The 22,573-nt window shown below is 34.4% G+C and overlaps 1 protein-coding gene across 4 annotated transcripts; it reads right to left on the minus strand.

Moving 5' to 3' along the window:
- Positions 1-48: 48 nt before the first annotated feature.
- LOC141720930 (uncharacterized) lies at positions 49-14,058 on the minus strand. Of its 4 annotated transcripts, none has more exons than XM_074523631.1 (16): positions 13,972-14,058; positions 11,845-11,995; positions 11,368-11,465; positions 10,537-10,598; positions 10,345-10,436; positions 10,132-10,255; positions 9,218-9,304; positions 8,205-8,298; positions 7,846-7,953; positions 7,026-7,126; positions 5,771-5,800; positions 5,556-5,621; positions 4,401-4,488; positions 4,036-4,096; positions 1,058-1,121; positions 49-326 (listed from the first exon to the last, which is right to left on the minus strand). In XM_074523631.1, exons 2-16 carry the CDS (start codon positions 11,946-11,948, stop codon positions 195-197), a joined length of 1,311 nt encoding a protein of 436 aa, XP_074379732.1. In that variant the 5' UTR covers positions 11,949-11,995; positions 13,972-14,058; the 3' UTR covers positions 49-194. The 4 variants fall into 4 exon arrangements, with proteins under 4 accessions (XP_074379732.1, XP_074379730.1, XP_074379731.1 ...); XM_074523629.1 differs by lacking the exon at positions 13,972-14,058 and adding an exon at positions 13,798-13,965; XM_074523630.1 differs by lacking the exons at positions 5,771-5,800; positions 13,972-14,058 and adding an exon at positions 13,798-13,965.
- Positions 14,059-22,573: the final 8,515 nt, after the last annotated feature.

Raw genomic sequence — 22,573 nt, forward strand, 5'->3', positions numbered from 1 at the left:
AATATATATGGCTTCTGCTGGTTTAATCCTTCTCTCATGGTAGCGTCATTACGCAAGAGTTCATTTTGCATTATTGCAGCAGTAATCAACACTAAAACTTTTAGCAAATTGTTACAAACCCCTAGAATCAAACATACAAGATGATTTGCTAAATTTCTCATCACAATAAGGCATTACTAATAAGTCAACATTATTTACATATGACTACCCCTAGTTGGTCGGCACACATGATTTCTTTTCCGAGCATGATCATCGCTATGGTGCTGTGTCCGACAAGCGTATCCGTACCAGCAATTTTCTCTTTGAGATGCCTCTGGTGGAAGTTGCTACGGTACGCAGAAGCTAGGAATTAGTTGTAAACAAAAGTCTTTTTCTAACAGGAAAAAAAATCATAAAAATGAGTATCTAACCATTACATTCCTAGTTGGACATTAAAAAAAAAGGTGAAGCCTAATAAATAACCAGGGACTGCTGCCACCCAGACTTCAATCAACAATCTAAAGCAAATACATTGTCCTCATTTTCCGTAAAGTATTCGTGAAAGAAAAAAATCAGACATCGAACAGAGACAAATACACCATAATATATAACATGTCCAAGGGACAAGGTCTCGACAAAGTATTTGATGAAAACCATGTAAAACGCTTTATATCTTTCTCAGACGAAGGGTTCCCAAAATACCTCTATTTTTCATTGGTACCAATAAATCAATATTATAAAAAAAGGATGAAATAAAAACCAGCACATTACAAGAGCAGCAGGGTTCTCCCGCATGCTACTTTAGTTTTAAGTACATACATGATAATCAAGTTTGGTGAGCCCACTCATTTTCGGCATTTATTCTTACTCTGGTTTGGTACTTGGACAAAATTACTAAGAAAAGAGCAACAGGTGCCTAGAGCCTGACATTTTCATATAAGCTCATACACATGCTACATTATGAAATATCTACTCCAGCAAAAAGATTAGTGATTAGCATGTAAAAGTAGCAGAACAGTAATCTAACTACACTTATATACATTTCAGTTTAAACAGAAGTTAATGGTGGGGTACGTACATATTTTGGTATCGAGATCCGGAACCAATACAAAAGGAATGAGACTAGCTTGTCATAGCAATCACTGCAGTTAGAGAAAGCGAGGTTCAGGGGTTTCTTCTTCGAGGGAGAAAGACGTAAAGAGAAATGATAAAAGTTAATGGCAAGCATTACTAACAAACAAAAATCAGAATAAACATAAAAATTCTTTCACCAAATAAAGTCTGTACTCTGTATATCAATGGAAAATTATAGAGAAGTTATAACAAGGCACGAACTCATCCCAAGAATCATTTACTTTCATTCACACTTGTTAAGCTTAAAACTACTCCGTTGTCTACTTTTAATGTGATGAGGTTTTGCTTAATAGATTTTCTTTTAGGGAGAACTGGAGAACATGAAGTAAATAGCCAAAAAATTTAGTCCGGGAAGAGAAACCATGCTACTTTATAGCTTTATATTTTAGGATATATAAAAATATAAATTTCTGCTCAAAGTCAAATTAAAAACTTACAAACACTCCTCTATGAGACTACAAACTCTGGAATCTACCACTAATATACTAATATCATACCGGTACATATGAACTCATCTGCAGTGGGCACATGCTGTTGAGACTTTGCTATGAGGAAAGGTCTCCACATCTTTGAAGTCTATTTCAATGTCATTTGTGATATGTTGATTATGACAATTTTAGCACCAAACTCCTAGCTTGATCTTCAAACCATGAGAATCTTAACAGAACTCTTTTCGTGGTAACAGTGTTATGGGGGATCCTTTCCTAGTTTTTTAACTGCGCTAAAATATTTTTCTCTATGAATTAGCATATATCTATAAACTTCGTAACATTCTCATTTCAGATTACTTGTACTTTTTGCCGAGTTAAATGCATTTTGTGTGCCTCAAGTATGCACGATCTGCAATTTATGTATCTCTAGTATCAATTGTGCATTTTGTGTACCTAAACTTTGTAAAAATAATTAATCTGTGTACTCTGACTCTATATCGTGCACTTTATGTACCTGAACTTTATATGAATGTACAAAATTTATATTTTGAATAATTTTTATGAAAGTTATTATTCGATATATAAATATTAATTTTACATTAATATATTAGGTGAGATTAAAAAATAAAACACAAACACTAAAAATATTCTTTATTTACTTTAGTTGTAACTAAATTTAAAACATTATTGATTGTAATTATATAAGGATAATAATAATTTTCATAAATGTTGTATATAAATATTTTGAAAATATTCAAGTCAAAATAGTATTAGTATATAGTATTTTTAAACTATTTATTTGTATTATATAAGTGTTTTTATTAAAAAAATTGTAGTACTTAGTATTTGTTATTTAATACTACATTTAAGACGTATAAAACTAAATATATGAGAAACAAATTCTACATCAATTATTTTAGTAAACTTCAAGTTCATCAATTTTAATAGTTAAGAATTAAGATACACAAAATGCACAATTTGAGTAAACAAACAACGTGAGTACACAACTTATTCGTTTTTGCATACTTCAAGTACAAAAAGTGCACACTTGATAGCTCAAGTACCCAAAGTGTAGAAGTCACATAGTTTCAAAAAACAAAATGCTATTTACTCTACTTTTGACAAAAATCAATTGTTTTCTTTAGCAACTTTATCACAAACACTCTTGTATCCCGTCAAGATTCCAGCACAGACACACTTAGGAGTTTAGAGTCACTCTTATTCAATCATCTTTACATATGTAATATTTGTCTTAAAGGGATACACATTAAGAAACGCTGTCCAGTAACTTCTTCACTGTAGAAGGGAGTGCGGGGAAATAATAGAAGGCACATACATATTTTTTGAATGAAGCTAAATTAAACTTCTAAATTGACATTACTAAAAATATTCCAAATATGGTAGCTTATTATGCTAAGAGCATCTCCAATAGAGGGACCCTTTGGGAGTGCCAAATGCCAATACATTAAAAACAATACTCCCTCCGTCCCTTTCAATTGTTTACATTTTTCAGAGAGTGTCCGGCACGCATGCATTTGAAGGTGTATATAAAGTATAGTTCTGTAATTTTTTTTTATAATTTTTTTTTTCTGAATAAAAATTAAAACATTCAACTTTTATTCAGAAAAAGAAAATTATAAAAATAAGTTACATAACTATACTTTTTATGCACCTTAAAATGCGTGTCGGACACTTGCTCAGAAATGTAAATAATTGGAAGGGACTGAGGGAGTAATAGTTAAATTTTACTTCATGCATATCATATTTGGCACCCTCCTAGCTCCAACAGTAAGCAATTCATACAAGGTGCCACAATGGTCCCCCGTATGAATAATTACTTATGTTTATGTGACAAATAAATAAAGAAAAATTAAAGAAAAAAATAGCAATGTTACTCGGACTCTTCATTTTACCTTTGAGTACCCGTGTCGGACACTTGACACTCGGACATGGACACTCGGACTTGGACACTTATTTTAGGCTATAAACATGCACATTTTTAAAAATTTTGCCGCACCCGATACTTGGACAAGTATTTATGTCCGACACTTCTAGTCGAGTCCGGGTAACATAGCAGAATAGGCATTTGTATATTTTCCAAATTGAGTGGGTGCCGAAAGTTGACAACTTCTCTTGGAACCCTTTGAGCATCCTTGCACTCCAATAGGATGCACCCAAGAACAAGAGTGCCATGCCACATAGATATTGGCACCCATATTGAAGATGCTCTAACCACTTTCCTGGGAGGGACTTTTATGACACTGATCTAACCAACGCTTATCAATAATTCTTGAAGTTAGAGAATGTGTTGGGGACTCGCTTCCTTATTCTTAACCGGATAAAAGCATGAAGGGATCTTTCTATATGAGTAGCTCATAAGATTGCGGTATAGATAACTCTTAAGTGTTTTAATCAAGTAGTTTGACAGAAAATATTAATTAATCAAGTACATATGTAACATTTTACTTAATATATAATAAAATGATCTTACTTGCAAACATGGGTTCCAGCTGTAATCATCTCAGCATGCTTTAATGGCATCCTTGTGCGATCTGCAGCAATAAATGATAAGTTCTTAATAAAGAGTCTGATATAAAGTAACATGATAGTTCTCTGCTTTAAGCAGTTACAAAAGTCAAAATATGTAAATGATACGTTATTAGTAATAAATGTCAAGATGAAAATGTGTTTTTGTGTCATGCGCCGTGTGCTATAGAGGACTTGTCTGCTGATTCTATGACCCTAAATAAGAAATCATTATATAGTCCAGTAACATGTCTAACTTCCACCAAATTCTAACAGCAAGTACAAAAGCTTCAAAGTTAAGGAATATATAAGGGAGTTATATAAAAGCACCTATTTCTCTGTTGTTCAACTTTGTGATATACTCACGAATAACGGACTGCAGTGTGCTCCCCGTCTGCTGGATGCATCTTTCAGTGATCTATAATATGTAAAATACGAGCATTCATGATTAAATCTATCAGAATCCAAGCTTGTGATTCAGAAAGAGTCGATATATAATACAATTACACGAGGAAAAGACTGTTTTGGGCACTAGCAAGGACCTGTTGCAGCCTTCAATATACTCGAGGCATATTTTTGTTCAGTGATCTTTTTTCTTGACAAATTGTTAAGTTGGACTACAATTTTTTTATGGATATTAAGTTGGGTTACATAGACTACATAAGAACAGTGAAACAATAAGGAGCTCCAACACCAAAAAAATGTGGGTGGACTTCCTCTGTAATCTGGTTTCAGAATCCCAACCAAAATGGTCCACTCCTAAAAAAATTGACACAAGGGGTATGCTGTTGCATAATAAGAGTAAAGATAAACCTAGTTTTAGAATATAGTTAAAAGAACTAAAAACCTAAAATAACAGCTACACTGCCAAGCTTCTCTATCTTGTGAAACACTTGAAGTAACCACTGTGGCTACCAACATTTGGCATCTTATTTAGCATAGGAAAGACATGAGTAATTTATTAGATGCGCAATCCTTATTGCTTATGTGACAACAAGAAACAAATCTTGTGAAACACCCGCAGTTAAAGTAGCAACTGAATTTGATATCTTCTTTAACACAGGAAAGGCAGAAGTCAATGATTGATGCAATCCAAATTTTTATTCTACACGTGAAAGGAAAAAAACAATGCAGGTTTGCTATTTAAATTTTAACATATGTACAGACAGTGCTTGCGTATAACTTTTATCAGAAAAAAATTAAAGAATGCAGCAAGACTTATGTAAAATCGTGCTACGCCTAGCAGACTCAGTATGATGTATTTTTACCATCTTAATCACCACCAGCCATTAAACACTTCAACGGATGTAATTTTAATGGTACACTACTTAGTGAAAAATGAGCTCTACTAAATCTGCCATGAATGCCCGTAGCTAAGTTATTGCATGAACACCATTATCCATGTTAAGTTATTGCATGAACAACATTATCCATGTTACAATCTCAAACATCTTAGAAACAAATAAATCGAGAGAAATTGCATACATCTTGTTCATGCCTATTTCTGTCATGAGCTAAAGTTGGGATTCTGGTGACAGTATGTTCAGAAATCTGCAATAATAAAGCCAGATGTTTAGACACAGCATAATAACCATTAAGTTCAAACACAAACTATATAATCATATATGAGAATTGGTGCTTCCTATCACAAGCTAGTAAGAGGTAACTACTTCACTGCTTGGTGAGAGATATTGACTGACTTTGAACAAACCATGATTACAGAGCTGTCCCTGTATAATGTATTTACTTTAATGTATCAGACTAAACGCAGATATGTGATTACAGAGTGATAAAAAGCTAACGTGAATGGTGAAATGAAGATTAATGCATGTGGATCACAAAAGGTGCCAGCGAATAAATCCATGAGTAGATGTGTGATTAATAATACTTAATAAAGGGTGAGAACAAAGTAGTTGATCATTTCGAGATAATTGGTTTGACCTATATCCCCTGTGGCTTTGTATGTGTGCAAGATAGAAGTGGAGGAAACTATAAATTAAAATGATGATAACTGATGCTTAGTATGCGTATTACCACCACGGTCATAGCCATGTGCTAAATTTCCCTGTTTTTAAGCTTTCTCATATGATATAATAGTAGATGTAAAACCAGTCGTTACAGCTAGAGATTAAAGTGGAAGACACAGATAGTATTATATTAACATGAAGATGTTATATCTTCGGGAGATCCTTGGCACACCTGCAGACCTTTTTATATATGCAGACATTTCCTAGCAGAAGTGCAAACCTCAGAATTAACAATAGGTTAATAATGGAGAAAGCCCACTTTTTTGGAAATTTGAACAATCACGTCTTTTAACCACAGTAAAACTGTGGAGAGTGATTTAGATGGATGAGTTGCTAACGAAGAAAACTCACTTCGTTTCAACAGCGAACAGAATTCGCATTCAAGAAAACCAAAGGCATATTACAACTCTAGATGGCCAAAATCAGGTTCCATAATGTGCACTTCGAACTTTACAGCTCTTAATTGTAAAAATTTTATATTTTGCAACTACTAAACATTTAGAGGGTGTTTTGGGTGCGAAGAGGAGAGATAGTCTTTTAAGAATGTGGAGAACTCCGGCTTTCTTTCATTTCACATTGCCGAGTTAAATATATTTGCGTGTGGCAGGCAGCACAAGCTTTCTATGGCAGTCAGGTTATACAATTAGCTTATTTCATTAGTCTATGCAGTACTGTAATTGATGATAATTGCCTCTTTACTATTCCAAATCCTTCAGCTGTTTTTATTAAAATCCTATTTACTATTCCAAATCCTTCAGCTGTTTTTCTTAACATGTATCTAGACAACTTTTGCTCTTTAATGCTTTTAGTGGATACAGGCATGACCATTTACCTGTATATCTAGACCCCGACACCTTCATACATGTATATGTTTTTCAACTTCGATAGAGCAGGACGAACGACAAAAAGAACAAAAGCAACGGCTTACCGGTTTGAGCGTCTCTTGGCCGCATACTGGATGAGAAGCAATTCCATTGACTCCTTGTGAATGCCAATAGGCCCCACAAAAAGCTCGGTCACATCCTATACCTAAAAAAAGGGAAAATGTGATGCTTGCTTGTTGAATCATTTAAAGTTTTATAAGGAATGAGAAATGGGTAATTCTAAAATCATCTCAAAAGAAGGGTCGAGTAGGTGGGGAGGAGGGAGTGAAGGGAGAAATACTAATATAAAGAAGAAACAGAAATTGATGAAAGGCATAATATACTACACAGAGAGAAGAAAAATGAACAATGTAAAACATGAAATATAGTTATGAATCAAAGAGAGTGGATTACTAGCATGCTTCCATGACATTCTAACTAGATAAAAGTTTGAATGACATTGTTCCGCTGCTATCATTTGACAAGGATATTCCTAAAAAGGCTGACATAATAAAACTCACAGAAACAATAGACCCAAAAACTATTCTTCATAAAGAAGCATGCAGACTTTAGTGCAAGGAAAAGGAATTAATGTAAGATATTTAATCCTATGCAGCTTCATTTTTCCAAAAGTAAGATTGATTGACTTACTATATTTGGAAATTTTTAAGTAAATTATCCAATTATTTTTCACAGTACTAAAGTGAGGAAACTCTATTACAGCTATAATTGTTTCTAAGAACAGATTAAACTATACTTCTGTAAACAAGAGTTAGCATAAGAAAGCCAAGCCACCAAAACAGGCACAAGTTACATTTTACCTAACAAACTATTTTAGATTATAATAAGAATAAACTATAAACTAGGGAGTGAGGGAGAATATACAGTGCTGTGGTACACTTGAATTAGGCCTAGAAGGCATCATCCCACCACATGCATGACATTGCAGATGCATTGTGTTCGAGTTGCATTGGAATCCTGAGTATTGAGTGCCTGAGCAACAGGTTGGAGTCAGTTGAATTACATGCAGCATGAATTAATAATAAACCTCGAGAGTTCAGGCCATTTATCACATGAAATCCAGATAGACCGCTAAAACAGCCCAGAAAATTGACAAGAAAATAAGTAAAATTCTGTGAGAGCAAGTCAAAGTTGGAAATGAGAGGCATACAAGGCAAAACATTCTGGATTACACTACATCGATTTAAAAAAGGACAAGGACTTTGCATAGTTAGCATACATACCACATTGCGGGCATGGATGATCGGCGGCATTACTTTCTATACTGGGTAGTGAAAGATCCCTCTTACGTTTGGTCTTTCTTTCGACATTAATAACCTGATTCCATATAAAGCATGATTTGGTTGATATTCCCGAAGTCGGGCAAGTATAGACAGTATAACTTTAAAGATCTTGTTAATAAAGAATTAAAGAAACTATTTTCCCACAACGTCATGTGCATGCGAACAATGGGGAAGGTGAGGCAGGGTTTACTCAGACTAGTGTCCTCCTTTAAAGGTCAGTAGGGCAGAAGAGCAACACATGTTTATAGATTGGAATTAGAATCAGGAGAGGGTTTCCGGTGGTAACATTCCTTCTTTTCATTTCTATTTTACAAAATTCCTTACAGTCACTAGTACAATAGCTTACATGTATGAACATAATTCTATATTTGTGTAATAGTCTAGAACAATTATATAAATATACAAAAATAAAATTATTTAAATTTTACAATTATAAAAAAATATTAAAAACTTGAAAATTTAATAGTGCATACAGATAATCATCAAAACATATGTAATGCCGAATGCGGATACAGGCCGGGGTTAAGGCAGGTAATGTAAATACATTAATCATAATTTTTATGACATCTATTAAAAACATGGTGATTGTGTTCAGGAAATAACTATATTTTGGCCGTAATTTAATCCGCAAACTAGTTAGATATTTATTCTATCATAGGATGGTATGATATTTTAGAAAAAATATTTGTGTATCAAAATATTTTAAGATCAGTGGTATCTCTCATATACTAAAGGTTGAAGGAAAACCTTCACTCAGGTAGCAGCAACAGATCACTTTGATTTAGATATATGATTTCATACTACCTTACAAAATGAATTTTAAATCACATTGCTTCTTACTAAAGCTTGGGCCAGACCCCCATGCCCCATTCTAACAAAACAAGATCCAGTTATTTTACAATTCTTTATATTGCAGCCCTTTTTTATAAACGTATTGCAACCAGTTTACTCACAAGAGGTGACTTTATTACAGCATAGGAATCCAGAATAGCAAGTTCTTCATCAGGACGCTTCAGTGAGGAGTCACTTTGCAGGATATCCTGCAGAAAAAGCATCACACGACAAGATGTGTTCATTTAAATAAGATCAATTTAGAGGATGTTTAAATTTATTTTTTCTTCAAGAAATAAACGAATTGGTAGTAAATCCGAAACATTCAAAGTTTGGTAGACGATTGGTACACACTTGGGCCGGTCTACAGGCCTATTTGCATTTTAAAAAATTAAACTGTTTTAACAAGACTAACTATTTAAAAGAAGCTATTCAAATTAAAAACACATATAACCATTCTAATTCAAACTTATCTCTAGGACCTCCTTATTTGAAAACCTATTTTAGCATACCTTACTAATTTTAAAAACCTATTCTAATTAAAAACACTTATCATTATTCCAATTAAAACACATCTCTAGAGCCTGTGTATTTTTTAAATAATCTTTGTTAACAATATAAAACCAAAACCATCAATTTGATTCCAATAATTCCCCAAAATTTTAGCCTGTGTAGTATACCTATGGACTTAGTCTAATATCTTTATAGACTTCAAACTTAATGTAGACAATTCAATAGTATCATTGATAGCAACAATTTGAAATATCAAAAATTAGTTCCTTAATTGAAATATATAAAAACAAATATTAATAAAAATTAAGATAAAAACTATTAAAGTAACCCCTAAGCAAGTATACATTTAAAGATAAAATATATATTTTTGTGTGTTTGTGAAATCACTTTCACGAACAGATGCAAGTGGTAGTACATTAGTTGTATTACATGTGCATGAGTGATACACATCCAGATGGTTAGAAACAAAAATCATGAAAGCCGCTACAGCCTATAAATTAAATATACATCAGCAATATACTACCTCCTCAATATTGTGGAGAAAATGATTTCTTCCGACAAATTGTACAACTGCTCGACATTGAGGACAAAGAACACTTGAATGTTTCTCCTGGGACCTTCTTAACCATTCGGAGAAGCATCCATTGCTGGAATGAAGAGCCAGGAACTTTGTAAGATAAATTTTTGCAGGATGATAGAAACTAATTGCTATGATTAACAAGTGTTTATGTCGGACCAAAAGTTATGAAGGCACGGAGCACCAGTTACAACGTCATGCCATATATTCAGACAAATACTGCATTTTGCATGCTCAAAATCTAGCATTATCTGTAAATCAAGCACATATTAATAAGACGCATCTTTAAAATCATATTAGCATTTCAATGTATTGTCTGACAAGGTTGACCCTTGGCACTTAATTTAATACCTTCAATTTTTTGGTAGAAAATTGTTCAGTGGCCATCACTCTAAATATGTATCTTAAAGAGCCTGAAAAAATCACAAGAAAGAATGTACAACCCATTCACATCAATTTCATGATATATTGATTGAACGTGACAAAGCTGAAGAATAAAACGAATTTTTGAATTATAGCTACATTGTCGAAAGTTAATTTATTTTCACTTTGTTGTTTCTAATTTTAGTATTAATACGAGAATAAGTGGTGTTGAACTTAATGTGTAGACGGTTTGACTAAGGACCCCTAACAAAGTTCAGTACTATGCTCGCTTTATATGAAGACAGTCTAAGATATCATTGTAGATTAACTACCAAAAACCACCTTAGAAGAAAGTGCAGTGCTTCAGCTACTAGGAGGGGAAGAAAGTACAAATTTGCTGGCTTCAACAGGTATAGTAAACTATTAATTAGACTAGTAAACTACTAATTAGACGAGTATTTAAGGCAAACGGTGCCTTAACTGAGCTATTGATTTCCCACAGACTCTTGTTTTAACTTGCAGAACTGCTTGTACAATCAGTTGTGAAGCCTTTATTTACTACTCATTGAATATCAAATTCCATTCATAATTAGGATATTGTCATTGAGCCACTGAAAGACCTTAACATAACTCTCAAAGATGAAATCAGCAGAATCTATAATGGAGTAGAATTACATACAAAACAACCGAACAAGAAACTAGGATGCTAAGTGAAAAACATTTCAACATATATCACAATAATATGACATTTAGGCAATGAATGATATCATGACATTCTCTAAAAGAGAGAAAAAAAAACTTATGCAAGAGTGCACATACCGTCTTCAACATGCCCGGGTACAATTTCACTTCCACATTTGATAAGGCAAGTATCTTCAGTTTCAACAACAGTCCCATTAACAAGTACGATGTTGGAACTACATATACAAATAGATAATATATGATGTGAACGTCTATGTCGAAAGAATGTAACCAATGAGGATTAAAAAACACAAGGAGCATCAAGCTTAACAAGGAAACCTGTAAATTGACTAAATGGGGCCAGTATCTTATTAAGGTGGATATGAACTGTTCTAGTAATTAAGTACAAAAGGATGAAATTCATCACATGTGAAATGCAATGGACAGAGGCTTCAGAGGTAATGATGCATTATCTACATAAGACTTACTACTGCTTGGTAAGCAATTACTTTCCCTATCACTATCGCTTTTTCCACAAAATTCTTGCATAGAAATATCAAATATTAATTAAAATTATGTTGTTTATAGAATAGCTTATATACACTTCTGTTTTACCTCGTATTTTGCATCATAGCTGAGCATAGGTCTGAATTTCTTGTTATTTTACACCATTCCTGCTTTTCAGATGAAGAACCTATTACCTCTGAGAAGACTACCATCTCATCCAACTTCAAGTCTACATCAGAATATCCCAAATCCAATGGCACTGCAACAATAAAATAACTATTGAGCTGAAACTACTTACTACAGCTGCATTGTATTTGATGTGAAAAGCTTGTTGCCACACGCATAAAGGCAGTCAAATTTTAATTTTGCAACATGGTTACATGTTAATACTCACAATATGATGCTTCAACTAGCACAGGTTACAAATTGATGGTGAGTGTATTAGCATGCAACTAATATTTTGGGAATAACTAGACTAGATCGAAATGATTGATGATTTTAGGTCTCCAAAATATGGCTTACATTATTTTTTTTAAAGACCTTAATCTTGTAATTTCACACATGGCCCAACACAATTGATCATGATTTTACCAAAAAAATGAAAACATATACTATTCCTTAATGAATAGATAAGCTAAAATGCAAGTTGAGGACTAGGATCACAACAGATAAAACCAAAACAATTCAATTATAAATAAAATTTATTCACATAAACTGTGTTTAATTGACAACGCAATGCCCTGTTGGACGTTTCAATTATCTATGTAATGCTTCATTCCTGAATCAAAATATAAGGATTAGGTATGTGCACATGCAATTTTAAGTCTGCTGCCGAGGGTGCCAACAGGACACAGAGTTTAAAGTGAGTCTTTCCATGTCTGGATGACCCAGTAATTTGCATAGTAAATTGTATTTTTGTTAGTCACGACTTTAAGTGTTAGATATATTTTATAAAAAACTTGTATAATATATAAAATGATGTGCTCACTAAAATTCTTAACACAAAAATATGTTTAAGGAGATTACAACCTAGACTCATAATTAAATAAAATAACTACTGTATACGAAAAGTTGGAATAGTGACACTGTAAATTTGCAAATCATTACTCGTTCAAGTAAAGGAATGATAATGATGTAGTTTCTTCGCTAGGACTTTATTATGGGGGAAATCTTCATTTACTTGGGAGCAAGCAACTTGACACTAGAAAAATATATGGTTCTTACATTTGAAACCCCTTTGCAATATATACAGACGTAAGTGACTAGTATATAAATGAAATTGACCGGTGACATTTGGAATCTGAATTTTCAAACTCTACAAAAATTAGTACAATCGAACATTTAAACTGTTGTGCATTGCATTGTAAATGTGAAGTCATTCCTATTTCTTGTAAAGTGTTAAAACTTGTTACATGAGTTGTCCAATACACGAATATTTTGAGCCTTAAGATACAAGGTGATATCTTCACGAGTAGGTTTGAATTCAATGGCTATTATAATTGGCACTTGAATTTAAGTATAAAAGTGAAACAAGACCAACAAAAACAAACACCTAAAATACAATCTTCATGATCTAACATCAAGAAAATTCAACAATTTAACACATCTCCAAACACCAAAACCTCAAAAAAAACACCGAAAGGAGATAACCTTACTTTTGGTAAAGGACAATTACTAAATATTAAAACTTTAGGCACATATGTTTCCGATGACCCTCAGACCTCTCGCATTATCAAGAAGAAAGGAGTATCAACTAGGCTATACAAATCAATCTGATAAAGACTACACATTGAAATGAATATAAAGATTAAAGAATTCAACTTTACAAATCAAGAAACAATAACAAATTTCGACACACAACTAAACTAATAAACCATGCAAATTCATTAAAATGGTCACTACAAAAACCCATTTTACATAATTTAAATTAGAATTACACAAATGCATTATATTACATGCTTGCAAACATAATCAAAAATAAAAAGAACATAAAGTGGTATCAAGAAAACTGAATTTAATTAAAAAGATTGGATTTTTAGAAATCAAGAAAATAGAAAATACCAAGTTTAGCCCAAATTTCATCAAGAGGCTTTGAATTAGAACTCTCTCCTCCATCATTCATCTTCTTGATAATATTAAAGTACTAAACTTTTCGAGCGAATTGATCAAACACAGTTTTAAAAACACGCACACAGTGTGTGTACTTCAAAACATGTATGTAAAATCGGGGTTTACCTTGAGGGATAAAATAAAAGAAAGTAAACAGCTTCCAAAACAAGACTCGTAGCAAAACGGGTCAAAGTGTCGGGTCGGATCTCAGCCCGTTAGAGAATGGGTTTATCTTTTCCCCAGTTATATTTAAAAAATCTTTTTGTGTCGGTTTATCTCGAAAATATGTGATTTGGATTAATTTTTTTAATTAAGAAATAAAATTACTTGTTAGGTAACACACTGTAGAAGGGGTTGAATACAGTGTATACTACAATCAGACCGAATTAAGAACACAAGTATAAAACACAGAATAATCTTATTAGTAAAACAGTATTACAATGGAATCGTTATCTCTCAGTAATGAACAAATATCACGAGAGTTACTAGAGTTACAATTAATAATATTCTCGATTATGATAACACTTATAGTATAAACCCTATGTTGTGTTTATATAGACACACAGTTACAAGATAAACTTCTAATTGATATCGAACATAAGTCTGCATCCTAAAATATATCAACTAGTTATTTTTTCTTCCAAGTATTCTATTCTTCATAGAATTCTTCTCCATGCATATCTCTTCTTGTGTGTGTCTTAATCTTCTTTTCTTCAATCAGTCGTATTCCTTATCTGAATGTCTTCTTAAGTCCTCATATAATCTCCTGATAAATATCTTCTGATATCTTAAGTTCTGATAACTTAAGTTCTGATATCTTAAGTTCTGACTTCAGTATAAGTACTGATTTCCAGTTAAGTCCTGATTTGTCCTGTTAGTTAACATCTGAAAACTAAACACAAATCATTATTAGACATGACATCACAAATATATCTAACAATCCCCCCCAACTTGTAAATTAGCATAATATACAAGTTCAATAGATATTTGATGATGTCAAAAACATTAAGTACAAATGCATATAAGAATTTGACTAAGTAACTACAACTCACAGTCTTTATAGCTTTTACATCCTTAAAGTCTGATATCAGCTTTAAGCTGTATATCCTTCAGATTTTAACAGTTGTAGTCCTTGACTTGGCTTCATTGTGTGATCTCTCTAATGTCAGGAGTTGTTCTGAGATAGTTCTTCAACAGACTTCTCTCAGCATATTCAAGTTCATTCTGCATCCTCCTTTTTGCATCTTTAAGTTCAATTGTATCTTCACCTGTTTGAAAGATAGCAGCCCTGAGATCATTTATTTTTGTTTTCCTTATATCATGATCTAGTCTGATGACATAAGCTTTATAAGACTCTAGATTGAATTCAAGACCTTTAATACCAAGAAATGTAGTGATGATTTTGGCGGTATTAGGCTTCATCTCAACTATATCACCATTGTGAGCTCTGTACTTAGGATAGTAAGGTCTGTCAGACTTTACAGAGTAAAGTTTCTTCTGCCTTTGAATATCAGATTTTAAGTAATTGGCAGCACCATCTGTTGATCTGTTTTTCACTTGAAGTAGAAATAGCACATGTTGCAATTCTTCAAAATACTTCAAACGAATAGCATCCTTTCTAATTTGGAATACCCTCTCATCTGTCATGAAATATAGCATGATATCTTCTTTCAGTACAGAGTGGTAGACCATTTGTACAGACTCCAGTTGATTCAATCTTTCAGGAGTTGTTCCTACTCCTGGTTCACTCAAAGAAGTTGGATCAGAAATAGTATTATTTACTCTCTTTTCTTTAGAACTACCCAATCCTGATTTGTCTCTAGCTTCCTTTCCTCGAATAACTCTTGCTTCAAAACCACATGATGTAGTCTTCAAAAGTTGAGTAGATTGTTGAGCTTTAGTAAACCCAGGTAGTAGAATTTTTGAAGGTTTAACATGAGCAATGTCAGAGGTTTCCTTTTCTTTATCTTCTGATATCAAGCCAACTTGAGCTCTGTCAGAGGTTGCTTGCTTCATTGTAATATCAGAATTTACTAAGTCCTGATGTTGAACAACATGAGCTCTGTCAGAGGTTCATCAATTTTTGCTTCCAGATCCATGATTGGCATATATACCTTTACAGGTTCATCAATTTTTGCTTTACCCTTGGATCTAGAACCAACTTCCACCTGTGATTTGGCTTTGGATTCAGATTTGATTGTCTCAGAGTTTGTCTTCTCTTTAATCACAATGCCATTAGGCTTAGGTGGTTTCTTTGCAATAACCTGAGCTTTAGACTTGGATTTGACATTTTATGCTTTAAGTCTGGCTTCTTCTTTCTTCAGACTTTCAAAGTCCATTCCTGGATTGTCTTTGAGAAATAGTCTTTTAGAAATTTCTTCATCCAGCTTCTGTAACTTGGGGTCTTGATAGTAGACTGATGTTTCCTTCCCCTTAAGCTTCAGTGTCTGCATAAACTTCTGTGATTCTTGACTTTCACCCTGTATCAGAACATCAGGCTTAGTCAGAACTTGCTTATCAGAACTTTTTCTTCTATCAGCATCAGAGTTTGATCTCTGTGTAGAAGTTCCTGCTTTCCTGAAAGAAGAACCTTTGCCTTGACCATGACCTCTATCCCTTTCAGAGTTTCCCTGGTCTTCATTATCATCATCCTTACCCTTCAATGGTTGATCAGTTTTGCATTTGGACTTAATCAATTTCTCCCCCTTTTTGGCATCATCAGGTAATAGGAGAGAGACAAGCAATTCCACAGAGTTTTGGATTTCATTTAGTTGATCTTGTTGAGCAGCTTGATTCTTTAAAATATCAGATATTTGAGCTTGCTGCTTTTCTTGAGTCTTTTCTATATACCCAATGCGGTCAAAGGCTGGCTTAAAAAACCTGTTATTTTCCAATTTGACATTCATGTCTTGCTGAATCAGGGTTTCTTGAATTTTGTTCACCTTGGCTTGAGTTACTGAGTGTTGACCTTGAAGGTGCATTGTACTCAATGCAGTAACTCTGAGCTGTGCTTTGAAATCATCATTCATCAGCATCTCATCAGCTTTAGCCAGGTGCTCAGCAAGAATATTTGCAGTAGGAACAAAATCAACTTTGTTCCACTCCTTGATCCATTCTTGTCCTCTTGGAGTTTCACTCCACGGTACTGGTGCATCCCCTCTCACAAACTTCTTAATCAAATCAGCTTTATTAACTGCTAGTAGAGGTACATGTCCTGAAGGACCAGCTGCATCAGCATTTTCATTTATAGTAGCTTCACCAGTAGTGTCAACATTTGCAGCATCAGAACTTACAGAGCCTGCATAATCAGCTTCCTCTGATAAAATGATAGTGTGTGAGGCTATAGAGGTTTCAAAATCATCCTCTAAGTTCTGATCAACATCCAAATTCTGATGCTCACCTAATATCTGAGCTTCATCATCTAGATTCAGAAGAGGTGTTGTTGGAATATCTGCAGTGAGATTAGCATCTAAAATTGATTTTGTTGGTGGAGTATGTTGAGGAATGGTTGGAGCTTCTAAGTACAGAACTTCAGGCACATTCAAGTTGTGAATGTCTATTTCAGCACTTGTACCTGTAGTTTCAGCATGTACTTGATCAATGATAGGTGACACAGGAGGTGTAGGCACTCTGTCTTGAGCAGTTTCTTCAGCTTAAATTGGTGACATTGGGGGTGTAGATACAGTGGCTTCAGCAAATTCTGGTTGGGTAGATGGAAGGGATTCAATCACAATTGACTCCTTTAGGATCAGAGATTCCTGATCCCCTTCCTTAGTTGCTGCTTCCACATCCTCTGAATCTGACTCAACTGTGTCCTTGTTAGCTCTTTGTTTCTTCCATCTCTTCAAGGGTGGAGAGACGGTGGGAGCTTTGTCATCAGAATTTATCTTTCTAAGCCTTTTGAGTGGCCTAGAACTCCCAGTTTCTTGAACTTTCTGAGAAGAGACCTTCTCAGCTACTTTTGCAACAGGTTCTGATATTTGAACATGTGCCTCGTCTTCTGATTCATCTCTCATAATCATCCTCTTTCCCTTTTGTTGTGTCTGAGGTACAGTCTTTGTCCTCTTTGCTCTAGAAGAAGAAGGTTGCACTATAGGTGATGATGGTTGAGTGGTATGTGTTGATTTTTGTGGAGTGACAGAAGTAGGTGTTGATGGTTGTTGTGTGGTGGTAGGTTGGACATCAGGATATAGCAATGAATATGTAGCAGCATCAGCATTTACAAGAGCTTGTTTTACTGATAAAGGAATTCTAAGGGGTCTCAAAACTCCCTTCTTGTTATCAGCAGTGAAAAGATCAGTAAAAGCCCTTTTTGCTAACCTAAAAGGTTCTATGAGTTTACCTGCTAGTTTTGGTTCATCTTCTGTACAGTAATTGTAAATTAGCTGACAGAATCTAGCAAAGTAAACTACATTCATGTCCTTTTTCATTCTATCTCCTATAAAACATAACACATTCTTTGCATAATCAAAATGAGACTGGTTTAGGAGTGCATACCCAATTTGTTGTGTCAGAATAGGAATGACACCAAAATTTGAGCATTTGTTGGCAAACGTCTTCGTGATGCAATCGAAAAGAATCTCCATTCCTTTCGAATATATGGGCGTTTGAGTTGACCCAACTTAGCCAAACTCCGTTCATACCCAAGATTAGCCATCATTTGTTGTAGCAAGGGCTCCTCCACGGCAGAACTAAATTGACAGGATTCAGGTAGGTGTAGAGCTTTACGAACTGCTCCCGGAGTAACAACATACTCAACCTCATTTGTTGTAAATACGATGCTTGGAGTCTCATGATTACCACCATCATCATAATGTCTAGTACGCCAGAATGTCAGAACTTGAGTTCCAGATATACTGGATGATTGTGTTAATGCGAACATAATTTCACTATGAGATAAGAAATCCTGAATAAAATGAAATTCAGAAGGAGCTTCACTCTTAGTGAGAATGGCAGCATAGTTGTTCGGGACGAATTTTGCTCCATCAAAGATTATATCCTTGGGTGCCATTGAAAATGAGTGAGAATTTAGAATGTCTGAAAGGTGTTTGATAAAATGTCTGTATAGTAAACCGTCAGAGAATATGAGAGAATAAGAAAAAGAGAGAGAGTGAATAGAATAGAAATGTAAATAAAAGTGTTAGGAATATATGTGCATTAGTTTGATGATATGTTTAACAAAACACTTAAGTAGAAATTCAGTGTCTGTAGCCTCAACGGATAAGACCACTTTGGCTATCCGTTGATGGTGTAGCTTTACTTAGAAATAAGTCTAGTGTTGTAGCATATTTCAGTCTCTGTATTTAAGATGTAATTCTTAGAAGTTGAGAGAAACTATGAGTCATGTTGACTACTAGAAGATATGCAGATAGGAAGGCCAATTGTAAATATTTCATGCCTTGTAATTTTGTATAAATGAAGTGGTATCAACGGATGACTTAAAGACCTTCAACGGATGAGAAGCTAAGCTTCAACGGATGTCTCTAAAGCTTCAACGGATAACATCCTTCAACGGATGAGTGCATCAACGGATGAAAGCTTCAACGGATGGTCTGTTGATTAACCGTTGATAAGTGGTAGTTGTACCTACAAACAGAGGCACGTGGGTGAACAGAGATAACTGAAATGTGGCAGCCTAATTTCAGGAACATCATAAAAAGCAGCCGTTCTACTCTAGTATAAAGAGACATTAAGTCAACAAAGTACTGGAGTGAACTGGAGAAGAAACAAGTGGAGATCTTACTTTATTATTTTATATATCCTTATCTTCACTTGTAAACTTGGTAATATATAAACCAAGTAGTAGCTAGTAATTAGATGAGAATTTTTCCAGAGCTGTTTAGAAAAATCTTGAGAGAAAAATTATCTAGTTTGTACTAGGATGCAGCTGTGATCAAATTCTTAGATCACAGAATTTCTGAAATACCATCTCTGGTGGAACAACAAATCCACCAGAAAAGTTTTTAAAGGTTTATTGTGTTCTTTACATTTGTGTTTGAATATATATCTGTCTGTATCAGCTTAAAGCAATTCACACACTTGTTCATCTTGAACACACAGTCTTTATAAACTGCTCAAAACTTGAAAAAGTTTTGAGATTTACATTCAACCCCTCTTCTGTAAATCTCATTGTTAGTTCTCTAGAAATAACAATTGGTATCAGAGCAGGCTCTTGACAAACAAAGAGTTTAAAGATCTTGGAATCTAACAAAGATGAGTAAGAAGGATATTGGAGTAAAAATCCCAGTTCTTGACAGAGACAGTTATCACCACTGGAAGGTGAAAATGCACCTTCATCTACTCTCCCAAGATGAAGGTTATGTAAACTGTATTGAGAATGGTCCTCACATTCCCCACAAAGTAGCCACAGTTGCTACGGCCACAATTGCTGTTGGTCAATCCATTCCAAAACCTAGAGCAGAATGGACAATGGAAGACACAGAAGAAGTCCACAAGGATAAGAAGGCTATGAACATTTTGTTTAATGGTCTTGACAAGGATATGTTTGATAATGTGATAAATTGCTCAACTGCCAAAGAGGTTTGGGACACAGTTCAGCTGCTGTGTGAAGGTACAGAACAAGTAAAAGAGAACAAGATGCAGTTTCTCATTCAACAGTATGAGTATTTTCATTTTGAAGAAAATGAATCTTTAAATGACACATTTAACAGATTCCAAAAGCTGTTGAATGGATTGAAGCTGTATGGTAGAGTTTACCAGGTGAAGGATTCAAATCTTAAATTCTTTAGATCCTTGCCAAAGGAATGGAAACCCATGACTGTCTCCTTAAGAAACTCTCAGGATTATAAGGACTTCACTCTTGAAAGATTATATGGAATTTTGAAGACTTATGAACTAGAGTTGGAACAGGATGAGGTATTGGAGAAGGGGAGAAAGAAAGGAAGTTCAGTTGCATTGGTAGCTGAAAATGAGAGGGAATGCAGACAAGAAACTGTGAGATCTACATCAAACTCCAAAGATGGTACAAGATATCAGGAATCAAGCAAAGGAAAAGAGCAAGTTGCTGAGAATGAAGACAACTCCAGTCAAGATGACTCTGATAGTGTTGATGAGCATCTTGCATTTCTGTCCAGGAGATTTGCAAAGATGAAGTTTAAGAAAAACACTAGAGCCACTAAACCTCATAAGAACATGGTGGACAAATCAAAGTTCAAGTGTTTCAATTGTGGTATAAGTGGACACTTTGCAAGTGAGTGCAGAAAGCCAACTTCTGAAAAGAAGAAATTTGACCAAGTAGATTACAAGAAGAAATATTTTGATCTGCTCAAGCAAAAGGAAAGGGCTTTCATTACTCAAGAAAAAGATTGGGCAGCTGATGGAGAGGAAGAGAATGAAGATGTGGAGTATGTCAACTTAGCTCTCATGGCTGATTCTGAGGAAAATGAAGTTAGTTCATCAAGCAATCAGGTAATAACTCAGGTAATCACTACTGATGTAACACAACTTACTAAAGAAGAGTGCAATGATGCTTTTAATGACATGTCTACTGAATTGTATCATTTGCGTGTGTCTCTTAAATCTCTTGCTAAAGAAAATAGTAGGATTAAAGAGAACAATCTATTTTTAAGTAATAGAAATGCTATGTTAGAAGATAAGTTGATTGACCTAGAGAAAACCAAGCTGCATTGTATATCTGTTGAGAATGAACTAGCTGAATCTATTAAGAAAGTAGAAATACTTTCTAATCAATTAAAGAGAGAGCAAGAGGTGATTAAAGCCTGGAAAACATCTAGGGATGTTAGTGCTCAAATTGCCAAGGTCCAAGGAATTGAATCATTCTGTGAAACTGCCTGGGATAAAAATAAAAAGAAACTGGAATTAATTGATGGGTTGTCAACGGATGTGGAATCAACGGATGATGAAGGTTATCCGTTAAAGGAAGAAAATGAGCATCCGTTGAAGGTTCCTCAATTAAAACAGGCAGATGTTTCTAATAGTGAAAATCTAAAGAAACTCAACAAAAAGTTTGGTTCAACTTCCAAGAACTTTGTTAAAGAAGAAGCAAGCACATCCAAAGATGTCAGTAAGGTGAATATAGGGCACATGACCTTAGAACAGTTAAATAATAGGCTCAAGATGGTTGAGGATAAAAAGGAAACTAAAAGAAAATCTAACAGAAATGGGAAGGTAGGTGTTAACAAACATAACAATTACACACCTGATAGGTATGCTCCTAGAAAAAGCTGTGTGCATTGTAGTAGTGTTAATCATCTATCTGCTAATTACAAATCTATTAAGAAAACCCCCATAACTGTACCCTCTTCCATGCCTAACATGTCTGCATCATCTCTACATGCTATGCCTACTATGTCTCAACAGAATCCTTATGCACATTTTGCAAACATGCCATATTTTAACAATCCTTATCTTGCTGCATTTAGTATGCCTCAAATGCCATACAATATGCCTATGTGGAATAACATGTATGCACAATCCATGCCTTATCATATTCCAAATGTGCTAAATGATTCTGTGACTAACCCTACACCTCAACCAACTACATCCAAGACCAAGGTTGACTCAAAGTTACCTAAGTCTAGAGATGCAGGAGGAATGAAGTCTAGGAGAAAGGCTAACAAGAATGGACCCAAGGAAACTTGGGTACCAAAATCAAATTGATTGATTTTATGGTGTGCAGGGAAATAGAAGAAATCTATGGTACTTGGACAGTGGCTGTTCAAGACACATGACAGGAGATTTCTCCCTG

Source organism: Apium graveolens, chromosome 4, assembly GCF_009905375.1.
Source record: "Apium graveolens cultivar Ventura chromosome 4, ASM990537v1, whole genome shotgun sequence".
In the NCBI taxonomy this organism is placed as follows: Eukaryota; Viridiplantae; Streptophyta; class Magnoliopsida; order Apiales; family Apiaceae; genus Apium; species Apium graveolens.

Excerpts from the sequence above, each read along its gene's own strand:
- LOC141720930 (XM_074523629.1), bottom strand. The coding sequence starts at position 13,858 with ATGAATGATGGAGGAGAGAGTTCTAATTCAAAGCCTCTTGATGAAATT. Across the intron at positions 7,127-7,845 it reads TTCAAGTGTACCACAGCACT|GTATAGGATGTGACCGAGCT; the intron begins GTATATTCTCCC and ends CCCTTTTTTTAG. Across the intron at positions 4,097-4,400 it reads GTTGAACAACAGAGAAATAG|ATCGCACAAGGATGCCATTA; the intron begins GTGCTTTTATAT and ends TTATTGCTGCAG.